A 15,190-nucleotide genomic window follows, 5' to 3' on the forward strand; every position below is an offset into this window, starting at 1 on the left:
GTTGCTGTATGTGGGACACGGCCTCAGCGTGGCTGGAGAAGCGGTGTGTCAGTGTGCGCCTGGGATCAGAACCCGGGCCGCCAGCAGCGAAGCGCGCACACTGAACCGCTAAGCCACGGGGCCTGCCATATATTTTGTGTGTGTGTGTGTGAGGAAGATCAGCCCTGAGCTAACATCCATGCCAATCCTCCTCTTTTTTTGCTGAGGAGGACTGGCCCTGGGCTAACAACCGTGCCTATCTCCCTCCACTTTATATGGGACGCTGCCACGGCATGGCCTGACAAGCGGTGCATCGGTGTGCGCCTGGGATCCGAACCTGGGCCGCCAACAGCAGAGCACACACACTTAACCGCTACACCATGGGGCAGGCCCCCTCACTGTCTTGATTACTGTAGCTTTATAGTAAGTCTTGAAGTCAGATGGTATCAAGTCCTCCAACTTTGCTCTTCTCTTTCAAGAGTACTTTGGCTGTTCTGGATCCTTTACATTTCCACAGATTTTAGGATCGACTGTTAATTTGTACCAAAAAAAATGCACCCTGCTTTAATTTTGATTAGTTTTGATTGCTATGTTCAGTCTGTAGCTGTGTTGTCCAGTGTGGTAGCTATGATCACGTGTAACTATTGGGCATTTGAAATGTGGCCAGTTTGAATTGGTGTGTGCTATAATTCTAAAATATACAATGGACTTTGAAGATTTAGATGAAAAAAAGGATATAAGTTCATTAATAATTTTTTGTGGATTACATGTTTACATAATATTTTAGAAATATTAGGTTAAATAAAATATTACTAAAATACATTTCGCCTGTTTAAAATTTTAGTTTTCATTTGTTTGCTGCTATATAGAAATACATTTTATTTTTCTATGTTGACCTTGTATTTTGTTACCTAGCTAAATTCATTTATTAGTTCTAGTAGTAGTTTTGTAGATTCTTTTAGGATTTTCTGCATAAACAGTCATTTTATTCAGGAATAGAGACAGATTTGCTTCTTCCTTTCCAAACTTTATTATGTCTTTTCTTTCCCCCCTTGCCTTATTTCCCTGGCTAGGGCCTACAATATAATGTTAAATGAAATGATGAGAGTGGTCATCCATGCCATTTTCCTAATCTTAGCATTCACTATTTCTTCATTGAGTATGTTTTTCATAGGTGCACTAAGATTCAGGCAGTTCACTTTTCTTTCTAATTTGCTGAGAATTTTTTATCTTGAATGAATATTAAATTCTGTCAAATGGGTTTTTTGCATCTACTGAAATGATCATTTGGTTTTTTTTCCCGCTTTATTTTGTTCATTCAATGAATTACATTAGGAGTTTTCAAATGTTAAATCAGCCTTCCATTTTGGTGATAAACTTCATTTGATTATGATATATTGTCCTTCTGTATTGCTAAATTTAATTTGCTAAAATGTTTGGATTGATTTTTGTGTTTTTGTTCATAAGGGATATTGGTCTGTAATTTTCTTTTATATTTTTGTCAGATTTTTGTATCAGGGTTATGTTAGCCTCTTAAAATGAGTTTAGAAGAAGTTTTCCTTCCTCTTGTAGTTTCTGAAAGTGTTTGTGTAAGATTAGTGTTGCTAGAATTCACCAGTAAAAAACTTCTGGGCATAGAATTTTGTAAAAAAATGTTTGATAATGAATTCAGTGTCTTTAATAAATACAGAGCTATTCAATTTTTCTTTTTCATTTTGTGTCAGTTTTGGTAAGTGTTTTTCAAGGACCTTGTCAGTTTCATCTAAAATAACAAGTTTATTAGAATTAGATTATTCATAATATTCCCTTATTTTCCTTTCAAAGTCTATAAAATTTGTAGGGCTAGACCCTCTTTCACAGATGTTATTGGTAATTTTTATTCTCTTTTTTTCTTAATTGTTGTAGCTAAAGTTCTTATCAACTCTGTTGATCTTTTTTTTTTGGTGAGGAAGATCAGCCCTGAGCTAACATCCATGCCAATCCTCCTCTTTTTGCTGAGGAATACTGGCCCTGGGCTAACATCTGTGCCCATTTTCCTCCACTTTATATGGGACACCGCCACAGCATGGCCTGACGAGTGGTGTGTCGGTGTGCACCCAGGATCCGAACCTAGGCCGCCAGCAGTGGAGCGTGCACACTTAACCGCTACACCACGGGGCCAGCCCTGTTGATCTTTTTAAAGAATCAACTTTTGGACTTTGTTAATTTTCAGCGTTATTTGGTTTGGATTTTATTTATTTCTGGTTTTATCTTTTTTTTTTTTTTTGCTGAGGAAGATTTGCCCTGAGCTAACATCTGTGCCAGTCTTCCTCCACTTTGCACATGGGTCACCACCCTAGCATGACTGATGGGTGGTGTAGGTCCACACCTGGGATGCGAACCCGGGCCACTGAAGTGGAGCGCACCGAACTTAACCACTACACCTCAGGGCCAGCCCCATTTTTATCTTTATTATTTTCTTCTTTTCACTTACTTTGAGTTTAGTCATCTTTTTCTAGCTTCTTAAGGTAGACTCTTATGTCATTTATTTTTGGACCTTTCTTTTCTAGTATAAACATTTACAGTTGTAAATTTCCCTCTAGGCATTGCGTTAGCTGCATCTCACAAATTTTATTATGTGGTATTATCATTCAGTTCAAAACATTTTCTAATTTCTCTTGTGATTTCTTTTTTTTTTTTTTTGTGAGGAGATCAGCCCTGTGCTAACATCTGCCAATCCTCCCCTTTTTTTTTTTTTTTTTTGCTGAGGAAGACGGCCCTGGGCTAACATCTGTGCCCGTCTTCCTCCACTTTATATGGGACGCCGCCACAGCATGGCTTGCCAAGCAGTGCGTCGGTGCGCGCCCGGGATCCGAACCAGCGAACTCCGGGCCGCCGCAGCGGAGCGTGCGCACTTAACTGCTTGCGCCACGGGCCGGCCCCTGATTTCTTTTTTGACACATAGGTTCTAGAGAAGTATGTTCTTTAATTTCCAAATATTTGCTACAAAGAAGGGCATTCTTGTCAGAGAATAGTTAGGGAAACGCGTGCAGTCGGTCTATTGCTGGACTCCAGGGGACCGTGGTTCAGCGGTGGGTCCTGATGACTCTTCCAGTAAGGGCTCAAGGTTTGTCTTGTCAGTATTAGAGAGCAGTGATAAATTTTAAACAGGGTGGGAACTGATCCTGACAAGATGTAAAAGCTCTGTAAGAATTGTCTGTTATTGTTACTGTTATACTGGGACTTCAGGAAGCTCACCCTGAGGATTATGGCATGGAGAGGTATAGACACTAGGCAGGCACATCAGTATAAGATGCCTTTCTATCATCTAGGTGATAGTGAGGCTCTTCTGATGGGAGTGCTTAGGAGAGGCAGAACTAGAGATTGGGCAGTGGAGTGGTGATGATGGGAGAGGGTGAATTGGTAAGGAACAGTGAGACATAGAGGAAAAGGCCAAGGATCCTAGCTTGGGAGGTATGGGAGTGTGGTTCCTCCAGTGCCAAGATGGGCATACAGAAGGAAGAGCACAGTTAGAGTACCTGAACAGGTGCTGCAAGAGATTCATCACAGAGACCAACAGGGGTGTTAAGGCAGAGAGAATTTAAGTGTCAGAGTCTACCAACAAGATAAAGCATGAGAAATGTTTGTTGAATTTGGCAACAAGGGAGTTTATATTGCCTGGTGTATGTGTATAAAGAATACCTTAGTATATCCACTGTCAGCAATTCCGAATAGATTGACATTCAGCAGTTGAAATCAACATCTTGTCAAATTATGAACCAAATTGAATTGGTAAAATCAGAAATAATCCACAGATTTTTGATTTCTGCTTTTGACAGACCCACTCATTTTTAAAGTATTATATATAAATTATCAAACATGATTTTTGAGAATAGTTGAGATGTGGTTTAACATGCATTGGAGGGGAGGGGGAATAGGAAAACAGCTTATCTCTGCTGTTGAGAGTCTTTGTTTAAATTCATTGTAACTATTCTTTTTTTTTTTTTTTTGTGAGGAAGATGGGCCCTGAGCTAACATTTGCCAGTCCTCCTTTTTTTTTTTGCTGAGGAAGACTGGCCCTGGGCCAACATGCATGCCCATCTTCGTCTACTTTATATGGGACGCTGCCACAGCATGGTTTGCCAGGTGGTGCGTCGGTGCATGCCCGGGATCCGAACCGGCGAACCCTGGGCTGCTGCAGCGGGGGGCGCGCACTTAACCGCTTGCACCACTCGGCCGGCCCCCTCATTGTAACTATTCTTGACTCATGGTCTTGTGAAAGTCCAAAACTGCTGTCAAAGACAGATTCCACCAGTTTAGGATTTGCAGTTTGGACAGGGGTGAGATTCCCAGGCGTGCTAGAAATAGTGACCCATTCCCATTGAGAGGAACCCTTTTTGGCCCCTGAGATGGAGAGTATGGTGGATTCTGATTCTGTCTCTGGGAGTAGAGGCTCAGATTAATTTATGAGTAATTACGTGGGACTTCAAATTTTTGGATAAGAAACTTCCTTAGTTTCTTGTTTTCTAGTCTTTTCCTCAATTAGTGTTTCCAGAAGTAGAAAGAGGACTCATAAATAAATGAGACTTTTAATCTTATTACATATTGATCTAATAGAACTGCAAATTTATCTTGAACATGATGTGGTTGTATGTGTTCCTTCCTAAGTCATTAGTCTCTTTTGGCTTTCAGTGGTTGATTACCACTCTGGACCCATTTTCCTTTTGGAAAAGGTTTGGTTTGGCCTTTTCATTATAAGTCCTTGATAATACATAATCCTAACTATCAACAGGTCCTTAGTTTCTTTTTCTTTTTCTTTTGCTGAGGAAGATTTGCTCTGAGCTAACATCTGTTGCTGATCTTCCTCTACTCTGTATGTGGGTCCCCTGCCACAGCATGGCTGACGAGCAGTGTGTAGGTCCACACCCGAGCAGTGTGTAGGTCCACACCCGGGATCCAAACCTGCAAACCCCGAGCTGCCGAAGTGGAGCATGCGAACTTAACCACTATGCCACCTTGCCAGCCCCATATTTTTCACTCTTATAAAACACTGCAGTGCATATATCCTCTATCATTTTTTCAGGAAAATTTAAAGAAGTAGAATCACTAGCTCAAAGCACCTTCTGAGGCTCTCTGATAGCCGTAACCAATGTGCTTTATTTTATTTTATTTTATTTTAAGATTTTATTTATTTATTTATTTTCCCCCCAAAGCCCCAGTAGATAGTTGCATGTCATAGCTGTACATCCCTCCAGTTGCCGTATGTGGGACGCGGCCTCAGCATGGCCGGAGAAGCGGTGCGTCGGTGTGCGCCCGGGATCCGAACCCGGGCCGCCAGCAGCGGAGCGCGCGCACCCAACCGCTAAGCCACGGGGCCGGCCCTCGACATGCTTTAAAGGAGAATGTAGGGGCCAGAAAGGCTGCCCACAGACTTTTAAATTGTCCTTGCTATTAGGGCTCATTGGTTGCCAGGAATTGAGAGATGTTAAATGGGGATTTTTATTTTTTATTGATGTTCTAATAGTTTTTAACAGTGTGAAATTTTGGGTTGTACATTTTTGTTTGTTCATCACCATATATATGTCTCCCTTCACCCCTTGTGCCCATCCCCCACCCCCATTGCCCCTGGTAACCACAGTACAGTTTTCTCTGTCCGTGTGTTGGTTTATAGTCCACATATGAGTGAGATTATACAGTGTTTGTCTGTCTCTTTCTGGCTTACTTCACTTAACATAATACCCTCCAGGCCCATCCATGTTGTTGCAAATGGGACGATTTTGTCTTTTTTTATGGCTGAGTAGTATTCCATTATATATATATCCCACATTTTCTTGATCCAGTTGCTAGTCGAGGGACACTTAGGTTGCTTCCACTTCTTGGCTATAGTGAATAATGCTGCAGTGAACATAGGGGTGCATAAGCCTCTTTGGACTGTTGATTTCAGGTTCATTGGATAGACTCCCAGTAGTGGGATAGCTGGATCATAGGGCATCTCTATTTTTAATTCTTTGAGGAATCTCCATACTGTTTTCCATAGAGGCTGCACCAGTTTGCATTTCCACCGGCTGTGTATGAGGGTTCCTGTTTCTCCACATCCTCTCCAACATTTGTTGTTTTTTGTCTTGGTGATTATAGCCATTCTAACGGGAGTGAGGTGATATCTTAGTGTTGTTTTAATTTGCATTTCCCTGATGATTAGTGATTTGAACATCTTTTCATGTGCCTATTGGCCATCTGTATATCTGCTTTGGAGAAGTGTCTGTTCATTTCCTCTGCCCATTTTTTGATCGGGTTGTTTGTTTTTTTTTGTTGTTCAGTTGTGTGAGTTCTTTATATATTATGGAGATCAACCCCTTGTCAGATGTATGTTTTGCAAATATTCTCTCCCAGCTGGTGGGTTGTCTGTTCATCTTGATTCTGGTTTCGGTTGTCTTGTAGAAGCTCTTTAATCTGATAAAGTCCCACTTGCTTATTTTTTCTTTAGTTTCCCTAGTCTGGGTAGGCATGTCATCCGAAAAGATTCCTTTATGACCAATGTCAAATAGTGTGTTGCCTATATTTTCTTCTCTGAGTTTTATAGTTTCAGGTCCCACCTTCAGTCTTTGATCCATTTTGAGTTAATTTTTGTGAATGGCGATAGCAGATGGTCCACTTTCGTTCTTTTGCATGTGGCTGTCCAGTTTTCCCGTCACCATTTATTGAAGAGACTTTCCTTTCTCCATTGTATGTTCTTAGCTCCTTTGTTGAAAATTAGCTGTCCGTGTATGTGTGGTTTTATTTCTGGGCTTTCCATTCTGTTCCATTGATTTGTGTGTCTCTTTTTGTACCAGTACCATGCTGTTTTGATTACTATTGCTTTGTAGTATGTTTTGAAGTCAGGGATTGTGATGCCTCCTGCTTTGTTCTTTTTTCTTAGGCTTGCTTTAGCTGTTTGGGGTCTTTTGTTGCCCCTTATGAAATTTTTTTTTTTCCCTTTCCCCAAAGCGCCACTAGATAGTTGTATGTCGTAGTTGCACATCCTTCTAGTTGCTGTATGTGGGACGCGGCCTCAGCATGGCCGGAGAAGCCGTGCGTGGGTGTGCGCCTGGGATCCGAGCCCGGGCCGCCAGTAACGGAGCGCCCGCGCTTAACCACTAAGCCACAGGGCCGGTCCAACCCCCCATATGAATTTTAGTATTCTTTTTTCTATTTCCGTGAAGAATGTCCTTGGGATTCTGATTGGGATTGTGTAGAATCTGTAGATTGCTTTAGGTAATATAGACATTTTAACTATGTTTATTCTTCCAATCCATGTGCATGGGATGTCTTTCCATTTCTTTATGTTATCATCGATTTCTTTCAATAATGTCTTGTAGGGCCGGCCCGTGGCTTAGCGGTTAAGTGCCCGTGCTCCGCTACTGGCGGCCCGGGCTCGGACCCTGGGCGCGCACCAACACACCGCTTCTCCGGCCATGCTGAGGCCGCGTCCCACGTACAGCAACTAGAAGGATGTGCAGCTATGACATACAACTATCTACTGGGGCTTTGGGGGAAAAAATAAATAAATAAAATCTTTAAAAAAAAATAATAATGTCTTGTAGTTTTCATCATATAGGTCTTTCACTTCCTTGGTAAGATTTATTCCTAGGTATTTTATTCTTTTTGATGCAATTGTAAATGGTATTATCTTTTTGAACTCTCTTTCTGTTAGTTCGTTATTAGCATACAGAAATGCAACTGATTTTTGTAGATTGATTTTGTACCCTGTGACTTTGGTGTAGTTGTTGATTATTTCTAATAGTTTTCCAACGGATTCTTTAGGGTTTCCTATATATAAAATCATGTCATCTGCAAATAGTGACAGTTTCACTTCTTCGTTACCTATTTGGATTCCTTTTATTCCTTTTTCTTGCCTAATTGCTCTGGCCAAAACCTCCAGTACTATGTTGAATAGGAGTGGTGAGAGTGGGCAGCCCTGCCTCGTTCCTGTTCTCAGAGGAATGGCTTTCAGTCTTTCCCCCGTTGAGTATGATGTTGGCTGTGGGTTCGTCATAAATAGCCTTTATGGTGTTGAGGTACTTTCCTTCTATTCTAAATGGGGATATTTTTTGTTTGTTTTGTTTTGCTGGATTTATACCAGTCCAAGCCTGGAGATTTTCTGCAACTAATAGGCCTAACTAGAGGTGCACTTCCCATGTGTGGCCTCCTCCAGCAGCTTAAGGGAACATATATCGAATTAGGGAGCCCAGAGCTCTTTTGTTTAAATTGGATGCTGGGCTGTTATTTATTATAGACAGGGTGATTTTGCTTAAGTTTCAAATCAGACTGATTTCCTAGAAGAGTCATTAATGAAAACAAAGAAAAATCGAAGAGATCTACGAAATCCAAGATTATAAGAAGCAGAGGACCAAGAGGAGAACTTGGAAATCAATCCTGGGCCTGCTATAGACATGAATGTATGCATTTCTCAAAATGTGGAGTGCTCTGAAAGAAACTAGAGTTATAATTTGATTTTTTTCTTTCTTCTTTCTAGGTATCTCATTCAGTTGCTAAACTTATATTAGTTAATTTCCACTGGCAAGTTGCAGAGATATTGGACAGGTAAGGTGTTTGGGGGAGGAGAGATGGCATCACCCATAGCTCCTCTCTCTGCCCACCTACCCAGTGGTGATTATTGTTTACATTTTAGAGTATATCCTGACAATGTGCGTATTATATTTTTAAAACATTGGATCATATTGTATATCCTTTTTTCTCTCAATATATGGTGAACATTTCCCCATGTTTTCAGCATTTTTTTTTTTTTGTGAGGAAGACTAGCCTTGAGCTAACATCCGATGCCAATCCTCCTCTTTTTTTGCTGAGGAAGATTGGCCCTGGGCTAACATCCATGCCTATCTTCCTCTACTTTATATGGGTCGCCGCCGCAGCATGGCTTGACAAGTGGTGCATTGGTGCGTGCCTGGGATCTGAACCCACAAACCTCGGCCCGCCACAGTGGACCGTGCGCACTTAACTTCTGCGCCACCGGGCCGGCCCCCAGCATATTCTTTCTACCCCAGTTTTATTGCTGGCTCAATATTTCGTCATATAGATGTTCCATACTTTTTCCAAACCCCTGTTGTTAAAAACTGTAAAGTTAGTTCACATTTGTTACGCCATCGTTGATTTGTAATCAGTGCCCTTCTAGATAACACTTGCCAATATCTACAGTTAGTTCTTTTGGATACATCAAGTGAGGAATGCATCATAACATATCACATGCTACCTTTGGAAAGGGTCGGCCAGTTTACCTCCCACCCCAGAACCAGAGCTCTTGGGACACAGACCTTGGAGTCTTAAGATCTCGTGGAAGTTATCAGGAGTTGTTTCTCCTCTTCCTGAATCCTCTGGGGAGTTTTTAGAACTTTATATTTTTAGAACTTTACAGACATGGAATTATGTTGTCTGTGTTTTTCAACTTTTTAAATTAACAAAGTTGCATTTTATGATATCCTATCTATCCTCCTGTCAAAAACCATTTGGGAGTTTTTAGTTTTTTGCTGTTAAAGGTAATGCAGCTCTGGGCCGGCCCCGTGGCTTAGCGGTTAAGTGCACGCGCTCCGCTGCTGGCGGCCCTGGTTCAGATCCCGGGCGCACACCGACGCACCACTTCTCCGGCCATGCTGAGGCTGTGTCCCACATACAGCAACTGGAAGGATGTGCAACTATGACATACAACTATCTACTGGGGCTTTGGGGGAAAAAAATAAATAAATAAAATTATAAAAAAAAAAAGATAATGCAGCTCTGAAAACTCTTGTACGTGACTCCTAGAGTCACATAATTTTTCTAGGGTTAAGTATAGAGAATGAATTTCTGGGCTGTAGAGTATGTGTTTCTTCAGCTTTACTAGTAATGCCAAAATGTCACTCACCAGTGGTGCGTGTGCGCCCGGGATCCAAACCCGGGCTGCCAGCAGCGGAGTGCGTGCACTTAACCACTGTGCCACGGTGCTGGCCCCATGAGTGTTCTTGATGTTGTCACGCTTAAAGTTTTACAATCCAGTGGGTATAAATGGCATCTAATTGTTTCTAATTTCAATGTACCAGATTATTAAGGAAGCTGAGCATTTTTTCATATGTTTAGTGGCCATCTGTGCTTCCTCTTCTGTGAAATGCCTGTTCTGTCTTTTGCCCATTTTTGTATTGTTATTTTTTTCTTTTCAAATGGACTTTTAGGAGTTTTTGTTTTGTTTATTCTGAATATCAATCCTTTGCTAGTTATATATGTATTGAATTATCTTCCAGTTTATAGCTTGGCTTTTCACTTTATGATGTCTTCTAATGAACTAAAATTCTTTTTTTTTTTTTTTTTAAAGATTTTATTTATTTATTTTTCCCCCAAAGCCCCAGTAGATAGTTGCCTGTCAAAGCTGCACATCCTTCCAGTTGCTGCACGTGGGACGCGGCCCCAGTATGGCCAGAGAAGCGGTGCGTCGGTGCGCACCCGGGATCCGAACCCGGGCCGCCAGCAGCGGAGCACGTGCACCTAACCACTAAGCCACGGGGCCGACCCCTAAAATTCTTAAATGTAGCGTAATTGGTCAGTTTTCTTCTATGCTTTGTATTTTCTGTGTCTTAAGATACCCTTCCTTATTCTTTTTTTTTTTTTTTTAAGATTTTATTTATTTATTTTTCCCCCCAAAGCCCCAGCAGATAGTTGTATGTCATAGCTGCACAACCTTCTAGTTGCTGTATGTGGGACGCGGCCTCAGCATGGCCAGAGAAGCGGTGCGTCGGGGCGCGCCCGGGATCCGAACCCGGGCCGCCAGCAGCGGAGCGCGCGCACTTAACCGCTAAGCCACGGGGCCGGCCCACCCTTCCTTATTCTGAAGACATAGAGATATTTGCCTATATTTCCAGAAAGGGATTTGAAGCAGATATTGTCCTTCATAATTATTTTTATTACAGTTCAATGCTTTTGAGGCAGGGTTATTATTGTCATACCAATTGAGAGCTAAAAAATTGCAAGAGAAAAAGTATTTGTACTAAGGTAAAAAGAAACTTGGTTCTGTGAGAAGGTAATTTAGAGACAAAGACACTTGAGTGCAACCACAACACATGATGGTTTCTTCTGTTTTTGTTCAGAGGTAAAAATGTTTGTCTTCTATTTCTGATTCCCTTTATTTCTGCTTTTTGCTTTGTAGGTACAAGTCTAATTCTGCTCAGTTGCTCGTTGAGGCTCGAGTTCAGCCCAATCCATCGAAACATGTGAGTGTTTCCTACCGGAGTAAGGGTTCCGTGATGCACGTGGCTCTTGCATGGCTTACAGTGTTACTGAGAACCATCTTTTGTTTATAGTGCAATGTGCCTAAAATATTTGTTCCAATATAGGCCTAAATCTTCCATTTCCATTATAGTTTGAAAAGTTTCCTCATAGATGAACAGTAAATCCTTGCCAGTCCTGGGGCCCTCTCCAGCCTCACCTTCCTCTTTACGCTTACACACAGCCTGCACTCCATTCCTGCTAGGTTCCTTGGTTCTCAAGCTCACTGTGTGCCTCTTTGACTTTGCTTGTGCCTTCCCTGGCCTGGAACGTCCAGACCCAGTCCTCATCTTTGCTTGTGGGAATGGAACGTATCTTTAAAGACCCAAATCCAAGCCATTTCTCACAAAGCCTGTCTCCTGTGATCACTCTCTTCTTTAAACCTATACATGTATATTGTAGTGATTCATTCATCTTTTCAGCTCCCCTACCAGATTGTAAGTGCTTTAAGGATAGGAACCGTATCTTACAATGCATAAGAATTTTCTCTGTATCTAGGAGTTCAACAAACATTTGACAGATGAATGAGGGCAGTGTTGAAAGAGCTCTCAGAAGGGGCTCAGATCACCACATAACTTTTGTAGCCTCTTAGGAGAAAATTTGCAGGAGGATACTGGATAAACATGAGAATTATTTATGGTCTTTTTCCTCAAATTGTTTTTTGTATCCCAAGTAAACTAACAAGCACCTATTGTAAACTTGTAGTGGACTTTTCCATTGGTTTGTGTTTTGGCCAGGGTCCCCATATCGTCTTGTGTCTGCTAATTTGTGTAGCACAGCATGGATTCTGAAGTTCAGGCTTTACAGTTATTTGCCCACATCCTAGAAGTTTCTTCCCTAGTAGGAGCCTTCCTCATCCCTCTAAATTAATTGTACATGACATCTCTTCGGTGTACTAATGCTGAGTTATAACTTGCTAAAAGCTGTGATATTTTGTGACTTGGCCGTATTAATGTGGGAAAACCACTGTCTTTGACAAGTAAAACTGCATGTGGGCTGTTAGAAGCTTTACACACTCAGCCTCTAAGAACTTTATGACTGGATTTGTAGTACTTGTTGAGGGGCAGCTCTGTGCTGTGCTGGACGGGGTTTATAAAAGAAACTCAAAAGCCTCTAAAAGAAGAAGGTGGATTGTATGACTGCTAAGGACCTTGGCAATTCTGAAATCCTGCGCTTTTCAGTCTAAAACTACTGTAAGTTCTCATTTCAGCCTTCTCTTTCTGCCTCTCTTAATCCTAGTGATTCTGCAAGCCCAGCTCAGGTGCCACCTCCTTCAGGAAGCCTTCCTGATAAATACTTTCTGCTCAGAACTCTTGGGACTCACAGAGTTCACACATTGCAGTTGAGTTCTGACACTTGTAGGATCAGGATCGCCTCCCAGCACCTAGCTGCTTGAGGCGCCCCTATGGCCTCCCAGGGCCTGAAGGCTCTTCTTTGACTCATATGGCTCTGCCTCTCCCCAGGTCCCCACGGCCCATCCCCCTCATCACTGCGCAGTGTGTATGCAGTTTGTGCGGAAGGAAAACCTACTCTCTCTGGCCTGTCAGCACCAGTTTTGCCGCAGCTGCTGGGAGCAGCATTGCTCAGTACTTGTCAAGGACGGCGTGGGTGTGGGTGAGTCGGCCATAGAATTTGTAAAAGACTGGCATGAAGTGTTTATCTTTGACTCTGCTCTTTCAGGTACTCAAGTCAGCTGAGTGTTTTCTTCTGAGCCTGATTGAAGTTTTTATTGTCAGAGCCATTGGTTTCCAAATAGATCAGTCTGAACAGTGGCAAAGTTTTTCCTAGTCCTAAAATGAGAAAATTTAGGCTGTTGTCTGGACATATATGTATATGTTGGTGTGCGTGCAGGCTACCTTTTGGGAGAACTGTCCTTTAAGCTGCCTACCCTATCTTAATTACCCAAGGAGCAACCATCACTTAAACACCCAGAGAATCTGCTTCTATTTAGGTAACATAGCACAAATCATATTTGATGATCAATTATAGGAGTATTTGTTATACTGTGACTTGATGATATTGAAACTAAATTAGCATCACATTAATTGTTTCTGCAAAATCTCATTGTGTTAGTGGTAATCACTTGCACATAATATTAAACATCACAAAACTAAATTGTTAGCCAAGAACCCTATAGGATTTTTCAAATGATACTGTTTTTCAGTTGTGCTATTTGTGATATATATGTAATTTGGGATAATATTTTAGTTGCATCACTGTGCAAATATATTAATTTTTCTCTTCTTTGAATAAATTCTGTTGCTTCAAGGGTTTCCTATGTAGAATCTGATTTGTTGGTTGAACTCAGTGGCCAGATATATTACTGTTGTGTCTTCTGCAATGTAATTGTCCATCAGGTTGTCTTTGTTCAACAGGAGTCTCTTGCATGGCTCAGGACTGCCCACTCCGAACACCAGAGGATTTCGTGTTTCCATTGCTGCCCAACGAAGAATTGAGAGATAAATACAGGCGCTACCTCTTCAGGGACTATGTGGAAGTATGACCAGCCCCTTTTGTGGTGCCCTCTGTCTTCCTGGGTCTACTTTCCATCCGATGCTCACCACAGTTAGTTTTTATAGACTAGGTTGCCATTAGATGCTGTCATTTGAAGAAAGAACTCCATGGCTTTAAAAAAGTTTGAAAACCACTAGAGTGGTAGTGAAGAACACAGGCCCTGGAGTCAGGCAGACAATTTTGTGAATCCCAAGGCTGTTACTTCCTTGCTGTGTAACCTTCAACCTATTATTTTACCTCTCTGAGCCTTGGTTTTCTCTTGTAGAATGGTCTGGCATCCCCACCTTATACACAGTTGCTTAAACAACCTGTTGTATGTCAGGGGATGAATGTAAGTCGGGTATATCTCAAGAGTTGCTGTTTCATTTGGTTCACCATGTGATTCAGCACAGAGAAGGGGTATTGCTTCTTGTGCAGTTTGAAGACTTGTCCAGGATTCCAGCATGGTCAGTTTTGCAGTCCTTGCCCTCTATTGGGCTACCTGTTCAGGCTTGCTGGTTCCGTGCAGCATAGTTTTTGTCTTTGTCTTTTATGCCTAAGCTTATTGGATTGATTGAGGGTCTGGGTCTTCTCATGCACATGCTACAGGATAAACAGAATGCCTTGTTTCTTGTGCTGTTTGCTGCCTTTGGTAGATGCCTGAGGGTTGCTGAGCCCCTCAGGGTTTTATGCACAGCTGATTGGGCTGTGTTCCTTTACAGCCCTGGTCCCTATGCATTTTTATTTCGCAAATACAATTCTGTGTTCCATTTTGTAATCTAACCTTAGATCATTCTGGTGGGTTGCTACCTAGTTTAAGCTAAACATTCAAAGAGCCGCTTGATATGTCATCAACTGGAAGAACAGAAGGCTTTTGAGCACTCAAAGAGGTCTGATTTGGAGGCAGCACCTAGTGGATGTCCTCATTGTTTCCCCTTGGTGTGTTCACAGAGTCATTACCAGCTCCAGCTCTGCCCTGGTGCAGACTGCCCCATGGTTATCCGGGTACAGGAGCCCAGAGCTCGCAGAGTACAGTGCAATCGGTGCAACGAGGTCTTCTGGTAAGAGTGAGTGTGGGTGCTGAGCAGCCCTGGGCTGGTGCCTTCTCCTCCAAAGCACCACTGCTATTGCTTTGTGTGAGGGCAGAGTTGGGAGAGACAGGGTCTTTGAGCCAGAAGAGCAGCTCTGCTTCAGATGGGCAGGGTTTGTAGCTAGCATCTCATGTTTCATGAGATGTTTGATAATGCTTGGTCTGGAGACAAGAAAGTGGCAAAGAATCTTAGAGAATGTGCTATGGTTTATGCTACTAAGACTCATGGCCCAGAGATTGTGTGTGTCTCTGTGGGTGTGTATCTACCTGCACAGATGATTCACATATTACTGTTTGAAAACTACAACCTTCAGCGTTTTAATCTTTCTCTATCTTGGCCTTTCTTGGCTAATTTTGTAACAT

General features: G+C 42.1%; 1 protein-coding gene across 8 annotated transcripts in view; it reads left to right on the forward strand.

The window, feature by feature from the left end:
• ARIH2 (ariadne RBR E3 ubiquitin protein ligase 2) overlaps positions 1-15,190 on the forward strand; it is a 56,395-nt gene that overhangs the window by 31,054 nt on the left and 10,151 nt on the right. For 7 of the 8 annotated variants that reach the window (XM_058557883.1, XM_058557903.1, XM_058557874.1 and 4 more), the window contains 5 exons: positions 8,471-8,538; positions 11,126-11,189; positions 12,708-12,858; positions 13,602-13,741; positions 14,689-14,798. In XM_058557883.1, the coding sequence (XP_058413866.1) occupies positions 8,471-8,538; positions 11,126-11,189; positions 12,708-12,858; positions 13,602-13,741; positions 14,689-14,798 (533 nt within the window). The remainder of the gene's footprint in view (positions 1-8,470; positions 8,539-11,125; positions 11,190-12,707; positions 12,859-13,601; positions 13,742-14,688; positions 14,799-15,190) is intronic. The other variant, XM_058557912.1, reaches the window with a different exon arrangement.

Source organism: Diceros bicornis, chromosome 2 (genome assembly GCF_020826845.1).
Source record: "Diceros bicornis minor isolate mBicDic1 chromosome 2, mDicBic1.mat.cur, whole genome shotgun sequence".
Taxonomy (NCBI): Eukaryota; Metazoa; Chordata; class Mammalia; order Perissodactyla; family Rhinocerotidae; genus Diceros; species Diceros bicornis.